The 22,545-nt window shown below is 44.2% G+C and overlaps 1 protein-coding gene across 10 annotated transcripts in view; it reads left to right on the plus strand.

Moving 5' to 3' along the window:
• FHOD3 (formin homology 2 domain containing 3) overlaps window positions 1-21,774 on the plus strand; it is a 496,353-nt gene extending 474,579 nt beyond the window's left edge. For all 10 annotated transcript variants that reach the window (XM_060781410.2, XM_060781412.2, XM_060781413.2 and 7 more), the window contains 2 exons: window positions 4,578-4,739; window positions 19,100-21,774. In XM_060781410.2, the coding sequence (XP_060637393.2) occupies window positions 4,578-4,739; window positions 19,100-19,182 (245 nt within the window). In that variant the 3' untranslated portion in view covers window positions 19,183-21,774. The remainder of the gene's footprint in view (window positions 1-4,577; window positions 4,740-19,099) is intronic.
• Window positions 21,775-22,545: the final 771 nt, after the last annotated feature.

The following is a 22,545-nucleotide window of genomic DNA, read 5'->3' on the forward strand; positions in this document are numbered from 1 at the left end:
TCCAAATCTGTCACTCCTTCTCACCTGTCACCAAGGAGGCTGTCCAGCCCTTGAACCGGTGCTTGGCTGCTATGTCGGACTGGATGAGAGCTAACAAATTGAAATTGAATCCAGACAAGAAAGAGGTCCTACTAGTCAATCGTAAGGCCGAACAGGGTATAGGGTTACAGCCAGTGTTAGACGGGGTTACACTCCCCCTGAAGACGCAGGTTCGTAGCTTGGGAGTGATCCTGGACTCATCGCTGAGCCTGGAACCCCAGGTCTCAGCGGTGGCCGGGAGAGCTTTCGCACAATTAAAACTTGTGCGCCAGCTGTGCCCGTACCTTGGGAAGTCGGATCTGGCCACGGTGGTCCACGCTCTTGTCACACCCCGGTTGGATTACTGCAACGCATTCTACGTGGGGTTGCCTTTGAAGACTGCTCAGAAACTTCAACTAGTCCAACGGGAGGCAGCCAGATTGCTCACCGGAGCGGCATACAGGGAGCATACCACCCCCCTGTTATGCCAGCTCCACTGGCTGCCGATCCAATTCCGAGCACAATTCAAGGTGCTGGTTTTAACCTACAAAACCCTATACGGTTCCGGCCCAGTGTATCTGTCCGAACGGATCTCCCTCTACATCCCACCTCGGAGTCTAAAATCTTCTGGGGAGGCCCTGCTCTCGACCCCGCCTTTATCACAAGTGAGACTGGCGGGGACGAGGAGCAGGGCCTTCTCAGTAGTGGCCCCCCACCTGTGGGACTCACTCCCTGGGGAGATCAGATCAGCGACTTCCTTCTCTCATTCAGGAAAAAGCTGAAAACTTGGATGTGGGACCAGGCCTTTGGAAACTCTGGCAGCTAAAAAGAAAGACCATAACGATGGGCAAATAATGAAGAAACCTATTGGACCTATGGAACGCGAAACACTGACCATGAGACTGTTTATTGATGTGCTATTGTGGTATATATTGATGTTTTTAATCTGTTAATTGTTTAACTATTGTAATTGTTTTTATATTTGTATGTATTTGGATAAGGGCATCGAATTGTGCCTTCTTTTTGTAAGCCGCCCTGAGTCCCCCCTCGGGAGTGAGAAGGGCGGGGTATAAGCAGCAGAAATAAATAAATAAAATAAATTTTCCTTCAGTTCCCACGTGTCTAGCATAAAAGAGAGTGTGGCTTTGAAAACTGAACACCAAGAATATTTGCAGTGCTTGTATTTCCAGTAGTGTCTAACTTTTGTCCTCTGGGAATTTTGGATCAGTTCCCATAGTTCCTTACCATTGGACAAGTGGGCCAGGGCTTATTGGAGCGGAAATCTGAAACATCTGGAAGACCAAACATTGGACACCACTGGCCTAAACTGTATTTTGAAGGGTTATCTTGAAATGATAGAATGATAGAAATTTGGAATGATAGAAACTTGGGATATTAAGGAAAATTCTTAAAGAGCAGAATTCTTTTATTTGTTTATTTATTTACGTAATTTTTATCCCACCCATATCAGCCCGAAGGCAACTCAGGGCGGCGTACAAGTCGGCAACAATTAGATGCCATATATAAAAATACATACATCAGTAAAACGCAAAAACATCACAATACATTTAAAAACCATAAAAGCAATAAACAGTAAAAATTATAAAAACTATGTATTCTTGTTCATGTCCTCAACTGTTCCATTGTCTTAGCCATTCCTAGATCATTTCCGATTTGAGTTTATCTGGTCATGCTGAGGTTCCAAACGCATTCTCAGAGAGCCAGGTTTTCACTCTTTTTTGAAAGCTCAGGAGGAAGGAGTCTGATTAATATCCCTAGGCAGGGAGTTCCACAGCCGAGGGGCCACCACAGAGAAGGCCCTGTCTCTTGTCCCCACCAGACGTGCTTGTGAAGCTGGCGGGATCAAGAGCAGGGCCTCCTCAGACGATCTCAAGTTCCTGGGAGGTTCATAGGGAGAGATGGGTTCAGATAGATAAACTGGGCCGAGACCGTTTAGGGCTTTATAGACTAAAGCCAGCACTTTGAATTGTGCCTGGTAGCAAACTGGCAGCCAGTGAAGCTGACGCAACAGCAGAGTTGTATGCTCCCTGAGCGCCACTCCCGTTAGTAACCTGGCTGCCCCATGCTGGACCATTTGAAGCTTCCGAGCAGTTTTCAAAGGCAACCGCACGTAGAGCGCATTGCAGTAGTCTATACGAAATGTAACCAGAGCATGGACCACCATGGCCAAGAGCGTGGACCACCGTGGGGTTCTAGGCTCACCAATGAATCCAGGATCCCCAAGCTGCGAACCTGCATCTTCAGGGGGAGTGTAGTCCAACACAGGCTATAACCCTATGCCCTGTTCGGCCTTAAGACGACCAGGAGTACCGCTGTCTTGTCTGGATTCAATGTCACTTTGTTCGCCCTCATCCAGACTGTCACAGTGGCCAAGCACCGGTTCAAGATCTGAGCAGCCTCCTTAGTAGCAGGTGGGAAGGAGTGATAGAGTTGGACGTCATCTGCATACAAATAACACCACACCCCGAAACTCTGGATGATTTCCCCCAGCGGCTTCATGTAGAAGTTAAACAACATGGTTAAACAATGGTTGTGGGGTCGAGCAGGTGTCCCCCAACAACATCTTCTGGGAATGACCCTCTAGGAACGACCGGAGCCACTGCGAGGCATCCCAGAAGGATACCATGGTCGATGGTATCGAAGGCCACTGAGAGGTCCAGCAGAACCAACAGGGACACACTCCCCCTGTCTAGCTCCTGACGTAGATCATCAACAAAGGCGACCAAGGCTGTCTCGGTTCCACCTAAAACCAGATTGTGCCCTGTCCAGATACTCCGTGTCTTCCAAGAATACCTGGAGTTGTGAGGACACCACACGTTCCAGGACTTTGCCCAAAAGGGTAGATTAGAAACAGGCCAATAGTTGACAAATTGAGTGGGGTGCAGTGATGGCCTTTTCAACCGGTTTTATCACAGCTTGTTTTAAGCTCACTGGAATATTGCCTTCCCAAAGGGAGACATTAATCACCCACTTGGCTAATCCCCATCTGGCCTCCTTTAGAAGCCCATCTGTGGTCGCCCTCATTCCTCCAAGTATCTTGTCCACATCCTTGGGTTTCACCAATTGAAATGAATTCATCAAAATTGGACAAGCAGATGCTCATGTTACATCCTCAGAGACTGCCGTTAGCATGGTGTCCAGGTCAGAATGGATCAAAGCGACTTTGTCCGCAAAGACTGTGGGATGGGGCACCTGGTCAGGGAGATGGTCTATACCACTGCAACCCTGCCTCCCCGCCCTTCAGATCTTGGCTGGTACTGCATGGAGAAACCTGGTGGACAAAGCTGGGTTAGGTTTACACCTCCAACTTCATCCAACCAGGTCTCTGTAATGCACGCCAGGTCTGCCCTCTCCTCCAGAATTAAATCCTGGATGAAGGCTGTTTTACTGTTGACAGACCTGGCGTTCAACAGCGCCACCATTAATCCGGAGGGATCGCCATCCTGGGTACCCAATCTTACCATATCAGGAGACCATATTGGAATTACTAATACATTCTCTTGTTCCCTAGGCCAAATTAGAAAGGGCTGTGTTTGTACTCAATATATATATTGTGTCATTCCAACCTTCCTTATCAATGAAGATAGCAGATATCTTGCCTCCCCTGTGGCATATTTAACAAACTTAGAGGTTCCCATCCATCGATGGGCTTTCACCCTGGCTCGATGCCACGCTCTCCCATCAGCTGTACTCGAAGGCCGCTACAGGAAGATCCCTTTCCCAGAGAGAATCTGCCCCTGTGACTTGGGTCATGTAGAAACAATAGAACATGTGCTCCTCCAGTGCCCGTTCTACAGGGATATCCGTACCAGGCTTATCTTACCTCTGTTATACAAGCACCCAGACCATTCAGGACAATTTTAGACCTCCATGCTACTTGCAGATATTAATTCAGCTACAACCTACAATGTTGCAAAGTTCTGTGCAGCAGCATACAAAATCCGTCAGGGAATGACTAGTCCCAAAAGTTAACTGTGTGTCCAGTAATCTTCTCTGAATCTAAAATTTGGTGATGGATCTGGGCATTGTATGTTTTTACCCTGTTTCCCCTTCCCTTCTGCTCCCTCACCCATATTGTGCTTCAGTAGTTATATTTATATTTTTAATGTACCAAACATACCAAGTAAATGATTTGATTTGATATTGTGTCAAAAGCATTGCATAAATGTTGTAAAGCAATGTTTTTGGATTGGGAAGATTAGCCATTTACAAGAAACATTGCCCAGGGGATGCCCAACTTTATTTATTCAGTCTTCGAGGAGGCTGTTTTCGTGTCCCCCATTGTCCTCAATACCAAAATGGAATAGTAGCTGCCTGAAGTCACTGAGGTAGAAAAACAAAGATAGCAAGAAGATCATGATGTATCACAAAATTATCCCCACATTGTTCTCAAAAGCAGGACTATTTGTTTTCTGAAATCTGATTATTCTACTTTCTGCTTAATCAATACATTTGGATGAGATGGAATTAATAGAGAACATAGGTCATGTATGGAACAGAGATTCATGCCAGGGAATGCTGTGCTTTCCATTTTCCAGGTCGCATTGGTTCATGGAACACTGGCAATGATGATTCACCTAATGCTACCGATGACACAGCAGATGAGATAATGGATCTCATTGTCAAGTCTGCCACGCAAGTGCCAAATCAGCGAGCTGTACCCAGAGAAAGGAAAAGATCAAGAGCAAACAGAAAGTCATGTAAGTACAACCGGTGAAAATGGAGATATCATTGTTTTTATACATGTAGATTTGCACATATGCTTTTTGTTTATGTACAAGTAGACAAGTGGATATGTGCTAAAGATATATTTAAACTAGTGAAATCTGGCACTCATTGATTAGTCATGCTGGAGAGCATAAAAACTGAAATTCAATTAAGCCAAATTTAGAAGAATAAATTGATGCAATGTTTGAATTATAGAAGGGTGAAAATGGCCTACTATCTTAACGTTTGTAGCAGCCAATTTGGAAGTAAGTATTCGTGCCTTAGAATTTCCCCCATCAGTGTATATGGGAAAAACAGCTCATATGTGTGTATAATTCTTTCAAAACTATATAAAAAGCACAATTAAATAAAAACAAAGCTTGAACATCTTCATAGTTACTCTTGCAGCACTGTGGTTCCATCTCCGCTTTTGCTAATTGGGGAAGTTATATATGGGTATGTTAAAAGAGAAAAAGACACATGAGAATGGGCAAATAATGAGGAATTATAAAAAAAAAAATTCCTAAATCACCTGCCTAAATCACCTGCCAAACCTGTAAACTTGTTCCAGTAAACTGGACTTAGAACCAAAAATCTGCCTCTGCTTCAAAGCAGCCTGTGATGTAAATTTTTTTCTCAAGGACATCAACAAATTGCATGTGGTGCTGAATGTATCACTTGCAATTGTTTAGGTCTTCTTAAAACATTAAATAATGGAGGGATGATCATAATTGGAAGTATAGCACACAGGGATAGGAATCAAAGCTTTCCTCTCGCACCGTAGTCCTGTCCAAAAAGCACACCTCAGGTTCTTATTTGACAAAAGAGGGAAGGAAGTTATCCTTAATGCTAATAGAAATGTCCAAATATCAGTTTGCGGAAAGAGTTTTCTAATAATTTCCCCAATCTTCTCCCATTCTGTATATACAATCATCCAAACACTGACTGTGGATCCCAATGTCTGCTATTTTGTTGTTGTTTATTCTTTCTGTTGCTTCCGACTCTTTGTGACCTCATGGACCAGCACACGCCAGAGTTTTGGGGGAGGGGGGAACGTGCCTCCTAGCTCACACTGAAGCAAAGAGCATAGCAGGGGGGCAGAGCAGCCTTCAATAGCCTGCAGCTCCGCCCCTGTCAATCACCTCCACCAAGTCTGGCCTCCTTAATGAGAGCATTCAACACCCCCCCCCCCCCCGTTCAGCTTGGTTGCTTCACTACATCAGCTATTGCTGCAAGTAATGACAGTGTGAATAAATTGTCAATATTTGCTTGAGATAGTGCTTGCAGTTCTGGAGGGACTCTTAATTTTTTGCATCTCATAAACTTAGCATTGGGATTTGGTTAACCAGTTAAAATTCATGAGAAAACCAGTTTTTTTTACCTGAAAAATTTCGGGGGGGGGGGGTTGAACCCCTAACCCCCCCCCCCAATCCTAGCTATAGGCCTGCTGCCGTACGCCTTTTTCAATCTTGAACCAGTCTGTTGTTCCATGGTCAGTTTTTACTGTTGCTATTTGGCCCTTATATAGATTCCTCAGGAGTGAGACAAGGTGACTTGGTATCCCCATCCCACCAAGAACTTGCTACAATTTATTATGATCCACACAGTCAAAGGCTTTAGAATAATCAATAAAACAGAAATAGACATTTATCTGAAACTCCCTGACTTCCTCCATTATCCAGTGGATATTGGTAATTTGGTCTCTCATTCTATTTTCTAAACCCAGCTTGTACATCTGGCAACTCTCTCTCCATGTATTGCTGGAGTCTATCTTGCAGGATCTTGAGCTCCTTTACTTTTGACTCCTTTACTGGCATGTGAAATAAGTGCCACTGTTTGAGTATTCTTTAGTGTTTCCCTTTTTTGGTATGGGGATATAAGTTGATTTTTTTTCCAACCTGATGGCCATTCTTGTGTTTCCCATATTTGCATGAATATGGCATGCATCACCTTGTCAGCATTCTCTTTCAAGATTTTGAACTGTCAGCTCACAGCAGCAGCTCCCAATGAAAACACAGGACTGCGTTCTGGTGTCAGAGAGAACTTTACTGCTAGAAACATAACATGCAAAAAAGCCGAGATTGCTTGGCGTCAGTTTGTGCTCCTTATATACCCTCCCCCTCATTTGAAAATGTCCTTCCCACCAAGTGCAAAACCCCGTGTAACTTCTCTTGGGAGGGAATTTGTCTGCTTCCTTCTCGCCGAAGACATCAACAAAATTGCGAGACTCCGGGATGAGGCCCCAAGCTAAATCTGCCAGCTTGTTTTGGTCCTCCTTCCCTCTATTGCCCCATTCCCTCGTGGGCTCCTTGTAATTCTCCCCTTGGGTTTCCTGGAAATGCATGCTCCTCTCCCTCCAATCAGTTCTTGGGTTCGCCTGTTTCAACCATGGAATACCTAGGATGATATTATATGTGGCCATTGGAGATACCACAAACATCACTCCTCCTTCCCATTGCCCCAATGTGCATTTCACATTTTCGACCCCATACTTTGCTAGGGACCCAGATGCCACAGATCCATCCAACTGGGAAAAAACTATTGGGGATTCTAGAGTCACCTTCTCACACCCCAGCTCCTGGGCTAATTCCGGTGTGATGATATTCCTAGAGCATCCACAATCAACAAATGCCCTGCAACTAGCCCACTTGTCCTCTCCTTCTAGCTTAATCGGGAACACCAACATTCCCCGGTCGCCAAGTGCGAAACCCCGTGTAAATTCCCCACCAAGTCATCGGCCGTTGTCTTTCAGGGTCAGCAGCTGCAACAGTCTTATCAGTGTCCTACATCAGAACCCTGATTTCCAGCGCCAAAACCAAGTCTCTGGAAATTGGGTCCCGACATTAAACAGTTCAGCTGGGATCCCATTATCTCCAGTGATTAAAATAATGTTTCTTTTTGGTGTATTATCGAGTAGGTGCTCCAGATCCTAATAGAACTTCTGCTTCTTCATCAGCTGTGCTAGAGCGTATATTTGCATCACTGTGATGTGAAATGGCTTACCTTGAACTCTAATTAAGATCATTCTATTGTTTTTTTAATTGTATCCAATCACTGCTTTAGCAACTTTATTATTAATTTATTAATTATGGAGGCTATTCCATTTCTTCAGTGGTCCTCTTGTCCACAAGATGGTGGACAAGATGGCGGCCATCTGTTGTGAAGTGGCCCATTCCAGTCCATTTCAGTCTATCTTTAATCTTGATATCTCACCAATAACCATGTCCAGTTTGCCCTGCCTCATAGACCTTACATTCCAGATTCCTATGGTGTGTTGATCTTTAGAACATCGGATTCACCTCCAGCACCGTCAGCCTTCCTTTCAGCTTTGACTTAGCTGCGTCATCACAACTGGAGCTAGTTGAACTTATCCTCTGTTCCTCACTGGTAACATTTTGATCTTCTTCCAACCTGGGAGTCCCATCTTCCAATGGTATATCGACATATCTGATTCATTTAGTTTACATGGCAAGAATACTGGGGTAGGTTTCCATTACCTCCCTCAAGGATCATATTTTGTCTGACCTCCCTGCCATGACCTTCCCGTCTTGGGTGCCCCTTCATAGTTTTGCTCATGGCATCATCAAGATGCTCAAGCTCCAGCATCATGACAAGGAAACAATCCTTTGCCTGCTATTTAACATTTATAAAAGTTTGAAGAGGAGAACGGGGAAGGGGAGGTTAGGTGCTTATATTTCCAAGTCTCTCACCCACCCACCCCCCTCTTTTTCTTCGTGTTCAGTTATTTCTTCTTTCCAACTTTTCTCAATCATATTATTCCCACACTTTTTATGTAAGCAAGATATCTTTCATTCTATAATATACATTTTCTTTTCTTTATTTTGCTCCTCGTTTTGGAGCACTTTTTATTCTCAATAAAAACAATTTTAAAAATGTATAAATGTTTGAAACAAATGCAAGTTGTCATGTATAGTATATCATATGTAGTTTTACCATCAGAGAAGTTTCAGACATTTCTGAAGAGGGACTACCATCAAAAAAGCACAGGCACTTCTGGATTTGGCTGGAAATATTTGTGGAAAATTCAAACAGAAAATCTCTTTGTATTGAAAGGTTTCCATGTTTTCCTTGTGCAATATGTACTAAGAATTGAATAAACAAAACTTAGTAAAAGTCGGGGGGTTTTTTAATCTTTGTACCTGTTCAGAATCATATAGTAGAGATATGAAGAACTACAAATAAGCATTCTAATGGCTTCTTTATTCCTTTAGCATTTTGTTAGAGTTAAGACCAAAGGACAAACAACAACAGTGAGTGACCAGGCACAAATTGCAATGAGTTGGTGGTCACGCTGGTTAATGCCATTGCACATAAAGAGGATTTTGCACCCAGCAGCGCTTGGACTCCATTAGCCAGCATGTGCTTAAAAACAACAATCTCTTTTGCTTTTTCCTCTTTTTTTACTTTTTTACTTTTACTTTTTTTGCATGTAGCAATTTCCTTAGAAAGACAACACAGGGAAAACATTTGAAAAGAATGCAGATGAGCAGCCTCTTTTCTTATCTTTGCTCCGTGTTAGAATTCTCTATTATTTATTTATTTATTTATTTCGGACATTTGTATCCTGTCCTATCTCAATCAGTGGTTTCCAACCTTTTTTTGACCAGGGACAACTTTGACTAGGAACCACTTTCTGTTTGTACCAAAAGGGTTATGAATCAGTTTTTGGTCAACTTTAGATTTGGTTTGGTTATTTGGTGTGCTAATTCAGCAAACAGCATTGGATAGACCACATCAGCTCTAGTTTCTGATACAGAACATATGTCATCCAGTAGTTGCCATCGGCTCATCCACAGAAAAGCATATTTAATAAGAGGGTCTAATGAGACCAGTCGCTCTCATTGCAATGGTGTAGTAACAGTGAGGCAGCAGGCCATAATTTAGTTCCTGTGGACCACTGGTAATCCATGGACCACAGGTAGGAAACACTGCTCTATAGCATAATTCTTGATGGCCCTTTCTTCGTTTTAAATCTATTCACTTGCCCATATTTGCTATATATATCAATAGCTGTAAGTAACTTTTGCTCCACTAACTCATCCTGTGTGTGTGCATCCACCGAAAAGAATCATAGTATCATAGAGTTGGAAGAGACTTCATAGGCCATCCAGTCCAACCCCCTGCCAAGAAACAGGAATATTGTATTCAAAGAACCCCCTGACAGAACCCCTAGCCTCTGTTTAAAATCCTCCAAAGAAGGAGCCTCCACCACACTCCGGGGCAGAGAGTTCCACTGCTGAATAGCTCTCACGGTCAGGAAGTTCTTCCTTATATTCAGATGGAATCTCCTTTCTTGTAGTTTGAAGCCATTGTTCCGCGTCCTAGTCTCCAGGGAAGCAAAAAAACAAGCTTGCTCCCTCCTCCCTGTGACTTCCTCTCACATATTTATACATGGCTATCATATTTCCTCTCAGCCCTCTCTTCTTCAGGCTAAACATGCCCAGCTCCTTAAGCCGCTACTCATAGGGTTTGTTCTCCAGACCATTGATCATTTTAGTCACCCTCCTCTGGACACATTCCAGCTTGTCAACATCGCTCTTCAATTGTGGTGCCCAGAATTGGACACAATATTCCAGGTGTGGTCTAACCAAGGCAGAATAGAGGGGTAGCATGACTTCCCTAGATCTAGACACTATGCTCCTATTGATGCAGGCCAAAATCTCATTGGCTTTTTTTGCCACCACATCACATTGTTGGCTCATGTTTAACTTGTTGTCCACGAGGACTCCAAGATCTTTTTCACACATACTGCTCTCGAGCCAGGCATCTCCCATTCTGTATCTTTGCATTTTGTTTTTCCTGCCAAAGTGGAGTATCTTGCATTTGTCCCTGTTGAACTTCATTTTGTTAGTTTTGGCCCATCTCTCTAATCTGTCAAGATCATTTTGAATTCTACTCCTGTCCTCTTGAGTATTGGCTATCCCTCCCAATATCTGCAGTTTGCCCTGTGTTTAGTATTTTTTATGTGTGTTCCCTTTGTTCTTCTCCCTTGCACATTCAAGCTACATATGTTCTTTCTCTTTGCTGAGGCTCTTTTCTATTGGAAAAATTCTTGCGAGATCAAAAACATATAGCAATAACAGTGCTATCTTATTTAATGAGGCTATTTTTCATTTGTGTTCCAAGAAAAATATAATAGGAACTCTGTTATCACAATAAACTCTAGTTTGATATTCAAAATCCCAACATGGCATTTAAGAGGATCAAATATCAGCAGAAGCATGGCTGTATTGCTCAGATGTTTGACGTTAAGTGCTCAAATACGAGCATGTTATGAAACTGGAGTAACTGGCTGTATATATCTTGCATGGAATGCTACGTTGTACTGCATTGCTGGACTGGGATATCAACTTACTCTTCCTTTACATCTATCCAGGAAGAAGTTTATTACCAAACAAGGCAAGGGAGGACTTTCAGGCTCTATGATTTTAAGAACTCCAGTGTTTTTACTTTTTAAATCTTGTCGGTTTTTAGCTCTTAATTTACTAAGATGTTTTATTTTGCTTAGCTTTTAAAAACTCTGCCTTGTTTCCATAACCTGGGAGCAACCACCAAGAAGTCCTCACTGAGTGTGCCAGTGATGATGTGGGTGATGATAGAAGAAAGTTTTTCTCTATAGATTTTAAAGCTTGGCCAGCTTCATAAGGAGATAAGATCTTTTAAAAGATAATCCATGTTACAAACCTGAGATGTCAGAGGAAGTGAATCCTCATCCAATGACCCCCCCCCCCAAAAAAAAACCCAAACTCAGATAACCCCTCCCAGAGGTTTCATTCAGGTGTCATACATTGTGAAGAATAAAAGCAAGCCCTGAGGAACCCCATAGACCAGTGTGGGTCCCCAGATGTTTTGGCCTTCAACTCTCAGAAATCCTAACAGCTGGTAAGCCACTGCCAAACAGGAATTCTCCTGGACTACTTTCTGAATTTTGCCTCTTCAAGAAAGACAGGAACCACTAAGAACATTCCATCCCAAAGAGGTGGCTTGAAAGGTTACCATGCTTGAGTTGCTGCAGAATCAGCAAGTAACTAAAGGGCCATTTATTTGTCAGGGCCCTTTAGTTACTTGAAGTTGCTTTTGAGGCTGATTTAAGGTCTGAATTCTTAAAAGCTGGATAAGCATAGCAAAAATGGAAGTTGGAGCAATAAAGTTGCTAGGGTGTATCCAGACATAGTCACACTTAGAGTAGACCCACTGAAATAAGAAAAGCTTAAGTAGGCTATAACCAACTTCTTTTGACCGGACTAAGACTCAAAAGAGACATGCATAAGAAGTGGAAAAGGGGAGAAATCACCAAAGAAGAATTCAAACAAATAACCAACTCCTGTAGTGAAAAGATTCACAAAGCTAAAATGAAAAATGAGCTCAAGCTTGGCAGGGACATCAAAAATAATTAAAAAGGCGTCTTCACTTACGTCAGTAGAAAAAAGAAAGAACAAGAAAGCAACTGGGCCTCTGCGAGGAGAAGATGGGGAAATGCTGACAGGGGATAGAGAAAAGGCAGAACTACTTAATGCCTTCTCACAAAAAGGAACCTGTCCTCAACCTCAGCAACAGCTTAAGTAGTCATAACTAACAGTCAATATGGATTTATCAAAAACAAGTCATGCCAGACTAATCTGGTCTCTTTTTTAATAACCCATTCTCTGCTGGGTAGATGCAAAGAATGCCATGGATGTAGAGTATCTGGATTTCAGTAAGGCCTTCAACAAGGTCCGCCATGACCTTCTGACAAAAAACTAGTCAAATGTGGGCTAAGGACAACTAAGGTTAGGTGGATTTGTAATTGGTTAAGTGAACGAACCCAGAGGGTGCTCATCAATGCTTCCTCTTCATCCTGGAGAGAGGTGATGAGTGGAGTACCACAGGGTTCCATCCTGTTCAACATCTTTATTAATGACTTAGATGAAGGGTTAGAAGGCATGATCATCAAGTTTGCAGACAACACCAAATTGGGAGGGATAGCCAATCCTCCAGAGAACAGGAGAAGAATTCAAAATGATCTTGACAGATTAGAGAGCTGGGCCAAAACCAACACAATGAAGTTCAACAGTGACAAATGCAAGATACTCCACTTAGGCAGAAAAAATGAAATGCAAAGATACAGAATGGGGGACGCCTGGCTTGACAGCAGTACATGTGAAAAAGGTCTTGGAGTCCTTGTGGACAACAAATTATGTATGAGGTGACAGCAGCTAAAAAGCCAATGGGATTTTGGTCTATAGGAATATAGTGTCTAGATCCAGGGAAGTCGTGCTACCCCTGTCAGGACCCGGGTTCCTGGCCTTGGATGTTGGCGCAAAAAACCGGATTCCTGACATGGAGAACTGATAAGGGATTGCAGCTGGTGACCTTGGGAGGGCCCGTTGGTGGTTTGGCGGGGAATATTGCGCGGGATCTTTGTCAGGCGGGAAGAGGGGATTCGAATGTGGGGGAGGGTATATAAGGGTTGACTTGCGTCTGTGCGCCAATCCTGGCTTTCATTGTGTATATGCATCCAGTAGTAAAGGTTTCCTGATTGATTACGGATTGGCGTCCTGTGTCTTTTCTGGGAGCGGCTGCTGTGAGCTTACATTAAGCCAGGATTCATCGGTGCCATCCCACGGCTGTGGTGAGGTACCCCTATGCAACGGGAAGAAGATCCAACGGAGGGGGGAGAACCAGCCTCCCCTTTCAAAAATGCAGAAGAGGAGCTGGAGAGAGTGAATGCCTTGGCTTCATCGACTGCATATGCCCAGCCCAACGGAGTCACACAGAGGCGAGTGAAGGGGGCAGGGGCAGCAACGAGAGAAAGCAGTGGGCTAGAGTTTCCCTCCCCGCAGAGATTGGATTGCCTGGAGGAAAAGATGGCATCAATGGAGACTACCCTCGCGATGATGTCGAAGGTGATGGAGAGGCTGGCCCCCCTGTTGGAGGAACCACCACCCCGAGGGGAATCGATATGGAGCGCAGGGGAGAGGAGTGACCGGGAACCCGGGGCACGTCCTAAAACACAGACGAGCTGGAGAGCTGCGGCGGAGAGCGATGAGGAGGAGGAGCGACCCCGGGGACTGGCGCCCCAGCAGACGTTCCTGGTGCCCCCGGACGGAGCTGGGCGCGGCACAGGGCGTCAGGAGTTGCCCCCGGAGCAGAGAGGGCTCCAGGGAGGGCCACCGCGAGCGGAGAACCGGGGAAGGCAGCTCCTTCCATACCAACCTAGGAGGGAGGAGCTGAGGATCGAGTTCGGAGGAGAAGCCGGGAACCTCGCATACTTCCTGACTATGGTGAGGGGATATCTAGAAGATAACGCCCTTACCTTCGGATCGGAAGCAAGCAGAGTGCGAGCAGTGGGCGCAGCACTGAGAGGGGGAGCAGCGGAATGGTATGTCCAGCTCCATGCCAGGCACGACCCATGTTTGGGATCTACAAGGCGATTCCTGGCTGCGATGGAGGCGCGCTTCAGGGATCCGCTCGAGAGGGTCCGGGCGAGGGAAAGGCTGCAAACGATAACCCAAGGACATCGTTCCGTATCTGAGTACGTGGAGGAATTCCGGTTGAGGGCGGAGAAGGTCCCAGAATGGTCCAACACCACCAAGGTCCAGATCTTCAAGGAGGGCTTGCGGAAGGAAATCCTGACCTGGGCGCTTCATCGCGACGACCCGGAGGAGATAGGTGGATGGATCGAGCTGGCCGGCCGCATCGAGACGACCTTGGCACAGATCAAGAGGCATCAAGGAGCAGCGCCGCAGCAGACGAGGGCGAAGGAGGAGAGTCGGAGAACGGAGAGAAGCACGGTCGGAAAAGCCCCGACCGGAGGGCCCAAGGAGCAGAGGGGCCCTTGTTATGTATGCGGTCGCCTGGGCCATCGGGCTGCCGAATGCAGACAAAGGAAAGGGGGAGAGTCCCATTTCCCAAGGTTCAAACCGGCTGCAGGGAAGAGAGCGGAGGAGGGCCCCCCTTCTAGGGCCCCGGTGGGAGATCTGGTGAGTCACAGCCCAGGAATGCTAGTATTCCCGATCAGGCTAGAAGGGGAGGGGAAGTGGGCCAGCTGCAAAGCTCTCATGGATTGCGGCTGCTCAAGAAACATTATGGCCCCAGAGCTAGCAGACGAGCTGAAATGTGAGAAAACCCCCTTGCAGAGCCCCATAGCATTTTCGCAGCTAGATGGGTCAGTGGCGGCTGGGGCCCCGGCACGGTTTGAAGTGGGAGAAGTGAGATGTAAAGTGGGGAGCTGGGAAGGCAGCATAACCTTCGTTGTATCCCCTATGGCTACTTACAATGTGATACTGGGGATGCCATGGTTAAGGGAAGCCAACCCACAGATCAATTGGAGAGAAGGCAGCATAACATTCCAGAGCGAAGAAAGAGGAAATTGTTGCAAGGGGGAAGAAAACACGGCGGGTGGGGTGCAGGAAATTCCCCCTGAATACAGAGACTTTGAGGATGTGTTTGACGAGAAGGAGGCGGACCAGCTTCCCCCTCCTAGGAGGGTCGAAGTAAAGATTGAACTCAATGAGGACGCTAAGTTGCCCAGGAGTAGATTGTACCCCATGTCAGTCAAGGAGATGGAGGAACTGAGGAAATATATTGATAAAAACTTGGCCCGAGGGTTTATAAGGCCCTCCGAATCACCATTGGGAGCCCCAGTGCTGTTTAGGCACAAGAAGGACGGCTCATTGAGACTGTGCGTGGACTATAGGGGGCTGAACGCAGTGAGCACCACCAACAACTACCCCATGCCACTGACTAAGGACTTACTATCGAGATTGTCGGAAGCAAGGGTGTTCACGAAAATTGACTTAATCGAAGCTTATCATAAACTGCGCATAAGGCCCGAGGACAGGTGGAAAACTGCGTTCACCTGCGCGTTCGGCCATTTTGAATTCTCCGTCTGCCCCTTCGGTTTAAAGGGCTCTGGATCAGCATTTATGCAAATGATTAATGAGGTGTTACACCCACTATTGTATCGCGGGGTGTTTTGCTTTGTGGATGATGTAATTGTGTTTACACGTGATAGACGATCTCATGTCAAATTGGTGAGAGAGGTGCTCCAGAAATTGAGGGAGGCAAAACTGTTTGCAAAGCTGCCAAAATGTGAGTTCAATAAGGAACAGATAGACTTCCTTGGATACCGAATATCCAAGGGAGGGATAGCAATGGATCCAGCAAAAGTGGAGGATGTCAGGGGGTGGAGCCCTCCCCAAACGCGCAAACAGTTGCAATCATTCCTCGGGTTTGCAAATTTCTACCGGGGTTTCATAAGGGAATTTGCTCAGATAACGGTGCCCTTGACTGAACTGCTAAAGACAAAGGGAAGGGGGGAAACAGTAAAGGTACGATCCCCGGGAGCAAAGTTAGATTGGTCAATTGAATGCCAAAGGGCTTTTGAAGAACTGAAGCGCAGATTCACTGAAGAACCAGTATTAATCCACCCCGATTTAACCAAACCATTCGTGATCCATTGTGACGCATCAGATTGGGCGTACGGGGCGGCCCTGATGCAAAGGGACCCAGAAGGGAGGTTGAAACCATGCGGGTTCATCTCAAAAAAGTTCAGCGAAACTGAACGAAACTGGCCGGTGTGGGAAAAAGAGGCTCTGTCAGTAGTGAGGGCCCTAGAGACATGGAGGCACTTATTAGAAGGAAGCGGCATCCCCTTTGAAGTGTGGACCGACCATAAAAACTTACAATACCTCACTTCACCCAGGCAATTGTCAGCGAAGCAAATAAGATGGGGGCAGTATTTCAGCAGATTTGATTTCAAGCTGCGTTTCCAAAAGGGGAACCAAAATGTGGTCGCAGACGCGTTGTCAAGAATGCCGGAGGATGGAGGGAGGGGACGAGGCCCAAAGGGGAGCATATTCTCAGAACAGCAGTGGGGCATGGCAGTACAAACCCGAGCGCAAACGGAGCGCAATCAAAGGCTGGTGGGGGTTGAGAGCAAGGACGGGGGATGGGAGGAGGAGATAAGACAAGCATGCAGGGAGGATGAGTGGCTGGAAAGAAATAAGGAAAAGGTGGAATGGAAGGATGGATTGGGATTTGTGCACAGGAAGCTATATATCCCAGGCAACCTAAGGGAAAAAATGATGATTAGATGCCATGGCAACAAGGGGGCAGGACACTGGGGAGTGACGAAGACCCTGAAAATGTTGGCACGTCAGTGTTGGTGGCCCGGGATGAGGGGTGACACCAAAGTGTATGTATCCAAATGTAATGCGTGTGCACAAAGTAAGGCAACCACACAAAAGCCAACGGGGTTATTGCAAAAGGTGGCAGAGCCATCAAGACCTTGGAGGGTGATTGCTATGGACTTTGTGGGTGAACTCCCAGTCAGCAGAGGTCAGCGCTATATATGGACAGTGATGGATTTGTTCTCAAAACAAGCACATTTCATAGCGCTGCCCAAATTGCCATCTGCAGAGAAATTGGCTGAATTGTTTATCAAACATATCTACCGGTTGCATGGCTGCCCGGACCAGGTGATTAGTGATCGAGGGGTACAATTTACAGCCAGGTTTTGGGAAGGTTTCATGCAATTGATGGGGGTGGAGAGGACCTTGAGCTCGGCGTTCCATCCCATGACCAATGGGGGGGTCGAGCGCACACAACAGACCTTGGGAATGTTCCTAAGAACGTACACAAACCAATGCCAAACTGACTGGGCCGATCTACTCCCGTTTGCGGAAATTGCGTACAATGGGGCCTGTCACGCATCCACAGGGAAATCCCCCTTTGAGGTAGTGTACGGCATGGAAGTAACCCCTTTACCCAAACTGCCGAGTTGGGGGGAAGAACTGGAGGGAAAGGAAGGATGGTCAGACAAAATGAAAGCTAACTGGGAGGGAGTGGCAAAATCACTACGAGAGGCCCAACGGAAATATAAGTTGTTTGCAGATCGGAAAAGGAGGGAAGGTGACAAATTGGAAGAAGGGGATTTGGTATGGCTGAGCACAAAAAACCTTAAGCTAAATACCCCCTCTCGGAAGCTGTCCCCCAAATACATCGGTCCTTTTAGGATTTCAAACAAGGTGAATGAAGTGACATATACCCTGAAACTACCTAAGGTATTGGGGAAAATACACCCAACGTTTCATTGTAGTTTATTGAAAAAATACCAAGGTCCGCTAGATGAAGAAGGAACATAATGGTGACGTATATTTCCCTTCCAGGAAGAAGAAGAGGTGGAGGGGGACATTATGTCAGGACCCGGGTTCCTGGCCTTGGATGTTGGCGCAAAAAACCGGATTCCTGACATGGAGAACTGATAAGGGATTGCAGCTGGTGACCTTGGGAGGGCCCGTTGGTGGTTTGGCGGGGAATATTGCGCGGGATCTTTGTCAGGCGGGAAGAGGGGATTTGAATGTGGGGGAGGGTATATAAGGGTTGACTTGCGTCTGTGCGCCAATCCTGGCTTTCATTGTGTATATGCATCCAGTAGTAAAGGTTTCCTGATTGATTACGGATTGGCGTCCTGTGTCTTTTCTGGGAGCAGCTGCTGTGAGCTTACACCCCTCTATTCTGCCTTGGTCAGACCACACCTGGAATACTGTGTCCAGTTCTGTCCACCGCAATTAAAGGGAGATGTTGACAAACTGGAATGTGCCCAGAGGAGGGTGACTAAAATTATCAAGGGTCTGGAGAATAAGCTCTATGAGGAATGGCTGAAAGAGCTGGGCATGTTTAGCCTGCAGAAGAGAAGGCTGAGAGGACACATGATAGCTATGTATAAATATGTGAGGGGAAGACATAGGGAGGGGGAGCAGGCTTTTTTTTACTGCCCTTGAGACTAGAACACATGACAATGGCTTCAAACTACAGGAAAGGAGATTCCACCTGAACATTCAGAACTGTGAAAGCTCTTCAGCAGTGGAACTCTCTGTCCTAGAGTGTGGTAGAGGCTCCTTCTTTGGAGGAGTGGCCATTAGTCGGCGGTGGTTTGAATGCAGTTTTCCTGCTTTTTGGCAGGGGGTTGGACTGGATGCCCCACAAGATCTCTTCCAACTCTATGATTGTATGACTGCTTTCATTGAGTCTACTTTAAGTATGTCCAGATCTTGCTCCAAGACTATATAGATCATTCCAGTTTCCAGAGTCTTGAAAATAATTCCTTGGTGCTTCCTTGGTCTGTTTTTATCACCAAACACAAAAGTCCTCAATGTATCCTCTTCCAAGACAAACGAGCAAAAAACCATAGCTCCTGAAGGCAGGAAGTTTATTGTCCATTAATATTTTTTTCAAGCCCTCTTTAACTCTAAATGAGTAGTTAAAGAAAGAAAACACTGCCAATGAGAAGACCAAGGGCTTCCTGTCTGCTGGACCTCATACTTTTCTTTTCTTCTTCTTTTTTTAGTGAGACGGACCCTTAAGAGTGGACTGACACCAGAAGAAGCTAAAGCACTGGGTCTGATGGGCACTTCCGAGATGCAGGTGTGATGACAGCACCCAAGTGAGCTACAGGAAGAACCATAAGCGTGTACACACACATTTTATACACATACATGCACAGCCACACATCCTAACACAGGCTGCCAACAGCATTTTGGCTTGACATTCTTCTGCCGTTCTTCATACCCTGCCACTTTCAGAACACTATAGTGGAGGGAAACAGATAATCAACACAAAGGGCTAAAATTAAGGCACATGTAACTTACCACTACCAAATTAAGTGAGTTCTGGGAGTAATTTGGAAATCATCATGCTGCATTGATATAGCCTTTGATGTTATCTTGTTTTATGTGAAAGGTGTTTATGTTCATTTTCCTTGTGGCCTGTATAGTAATTATTAAGTAATCTGTTTTGGCACTTCAAGAGCAATGCTTTCAACAGGCAAACTTTTGCTACAATTACTGTGACTTTGCAAAGTCAATGTTTAAAAACAGATATGCACCATTGTTTTTATCTTTCCTCCAAAGAATGTACAAATGTATGTCTACTTGTGTATATACAGTTTGAGTATGTGTGTGTATACACACATGTGCCTGTATGCCCCATGCTCCTACTGAGTCCAGGTGCCTTCAACCTTCATTCATACTATCCTGCAAGAAGAGAGTTCCTTTTTATAAGAACTCTTTTATGCTGGATTGTTTTTTCTGCTACGATCTTTCTCACATTGCACATTTCTGTATAGTGGCACACAGTCACAGCAAAGTACCTGTAGTTACTCAACTCAAGAGGTGAACAAATACATATATTATAGTAGTATACTAGAATGTAGCCAGTTAAAAATAATGTTTGTGTCAAGGTTAAGTTAGAGTTCTGTGCGTACATGTGAACCCATTTGACTGCATTTCTAACCTTATATAACAAAGTTTAAGAATACCAGTCTAGGTGACGTTTCCCATGCAGATACACTCCATTCATAATAACAATGAAAATAACAATTGTTCTCAATACCCAGATGTTAAACATCCAGAGATGTCCTTTCTAAAGTCAGCAGACTGTAGTTTGAATAATAATTTTAAATAAATGCCTTACACACATTTTAGCAGCTTGCATTGTTCAGCTCTTTCACTTTCATAAAGCAATCCTGCTTGAAAAATTCAAAGAACAGAGTACACTCAGTGCAATGTTTAGGGTTTACAAAGGGTGGTACAGAAGGGTTTTTTTTATACTAAAACATACCTCTAAGCTCGTAGTAGTAAAGAAGTCATAATGTTAATCATACCATCCAATTGGTATGATTAAGAGAATGTTCCATATTATTCCAGAAAATTTCAGACTCAATCTTTGTACAGAAAACCAAAATACTAAACATGTAAGAAAATGCACAAGAAGTTGTAGTACTGTATAACATCTCACATTCTACTCTTGGTTTTGTCTTATAATTTACATTTATTTTGCTCTGTTCTGGATATTGTTCTTTTATATGTAAAAGTAACTGTGAAGTCCCAGAAAATGTGTTCCTCAATATTTGATAACCCTTGTTTTATTTGGGATTCAGTAGATACTTAGAATTAAGTCCCTCTGCACTCAATGAGGCTTATTCCCAGATAAATATGTATATGATTGCAGCCTTCATAGTTCCACAATGCTGTGGAAATAATTTCTTGATATGGCTGGTCATCGAGGAGAAGGTATCATTGGCCAGTAAATGACAGAAATTTGCATTTATTTCATTTTATTTACTGAAAGCCAGTAAGTCTTTGGCATGACATTTCTACGTCCTGCCTATCAGAAACATTTCGCTGCTTCTCCAGAACCTCTTAGAGTAATGCATTATTTCCATGTTTTTTTTTTTGTTTTGTTTTTTGCAGGAGGCTGGGGCTCTTTCCTCTAATGGAAATAACCCCATTAGAGGACAGAGACCCAGCTTCCCATAAAAATAAAATTGTTGCTTTGGTTGCATAACTTTTTACTATTAGTATCCACAAGAAGAATGTAGACTTTAAAAAAATCTTTCTAAGAAATATAATATTGGGAGGGGGGGGGTAGAATTCCTACTCTAAACTATTGTATTGCACATTGCCATTTTATTATAGAATATAAAGCCTACCTTTCAATGAAATTCTCAGGGGAGCATACAAAAATGACATTGATGCAACATTCTCCTCTTTACTTATTAAAGCAGTGTTTTGGGATTATACTTTAACACATGTAGAACATTTTACAAGGTCTTATTTTTATTTGTTCTCACATCTGTTCCAGTAAAAGTTAGAATCTTCAACCACTTAACATAAAGGCCTAAATAATACTACCTGCCATATAATTGAATCAAGAAGATTCACTATTGCCTGAGTGAGTCTATCTAGTTCAGTGGTTCTCTACCCGTGGGTCCCCAGATGTCTTCAACTCCCAAAAATCCTAACAGCTGGTAAACTGGCTGGGATTTCTAGGAGTTATAGGCCAAATACCTGGGGACCCACAAGTTGAGAACCACTGAATCTTGGTTGGACTACCATTTGGAGACTCAAACCTTGGACCAGACTGTCCACAACAATAACTGTTTTTACATATTACTAAAAGTAGAACTGTCATCTATTTTATTCATTCTTGGCAAATAAAATACTCTCAAATATTTTCCCAAAATGCTGTTATAGTATCTATGGGGTTGTTTCTATTGCTCTTTTTTAATTCTTCTTCCAATATAACTTAGGATCCAAATAATTACTATGGCTCATGCAAGTGAGCTCAGAAAAAATTCTGACATTTTTTGTTTGCTAGGGATACCTAACATTCTCAAATTACAACCCGTTCTTTAAATCCTCATCAGTTTGAAAAAACATTTCTGATGAGAGAGGAGGCTTCCCTTTGGAAAAGCAGCGCACATTTTCTGGCTGTGTTTTGGCCATTACTTTTGCTTGCCTGAGATTAGCAGAACCTTCCTATCTACTCCTAACAAAATTTAGTTATTATTGACCTTGCCTACACTGAAGAAGCATCAGCATGGGTAAAATAATAAAATAATCGATGTCTTGATTTTGATCCCAAAAACTACACTTTTTTTAATGAGTGAGTAAAAAATGAACATAAGCCTCTGCTCTTCAAAAAGTCAGAAGAGAAAAACAAATTCCTCTAAATTCAGGACTAGGGTCATAACTTAACAGTACTTAACCCAAGAAGTCCGCCAAAATTTCATGTATTTCTGTTGAATGTTCAGGGACAAAATCCACTCTGCAACTAGCACAAAGCTCAGGCAGACACAACAAACTGAATAAAAAATGGCCATTACTTTATTTGGTTTCTGTTTTGGCAGGGCTCATGCACACATGGGTCTGGAACAGGAATGGGCAAACTTTGACCCACCAGGTTTTTTGGGCTTCGACTCCCACAATTCCTAACAGCCGATACTGTTAAGAA

Source organism: Anolis sagrei, chromosome 6 (assembly GCF_037176765.1).
Source record: "Anolis sagrei isolate rAnoSag1 chromosome 6, rAnoSag1.mat, whole genome shotgun sequence".
In the NCBI taxonomy this organism is placed as follows: domain Eukaryota; kingdom Metazoa; phylum Chordata; class Lepidosauria; order Squamata; family Dactyloidae; genus Anolis; species Anolis sagrei.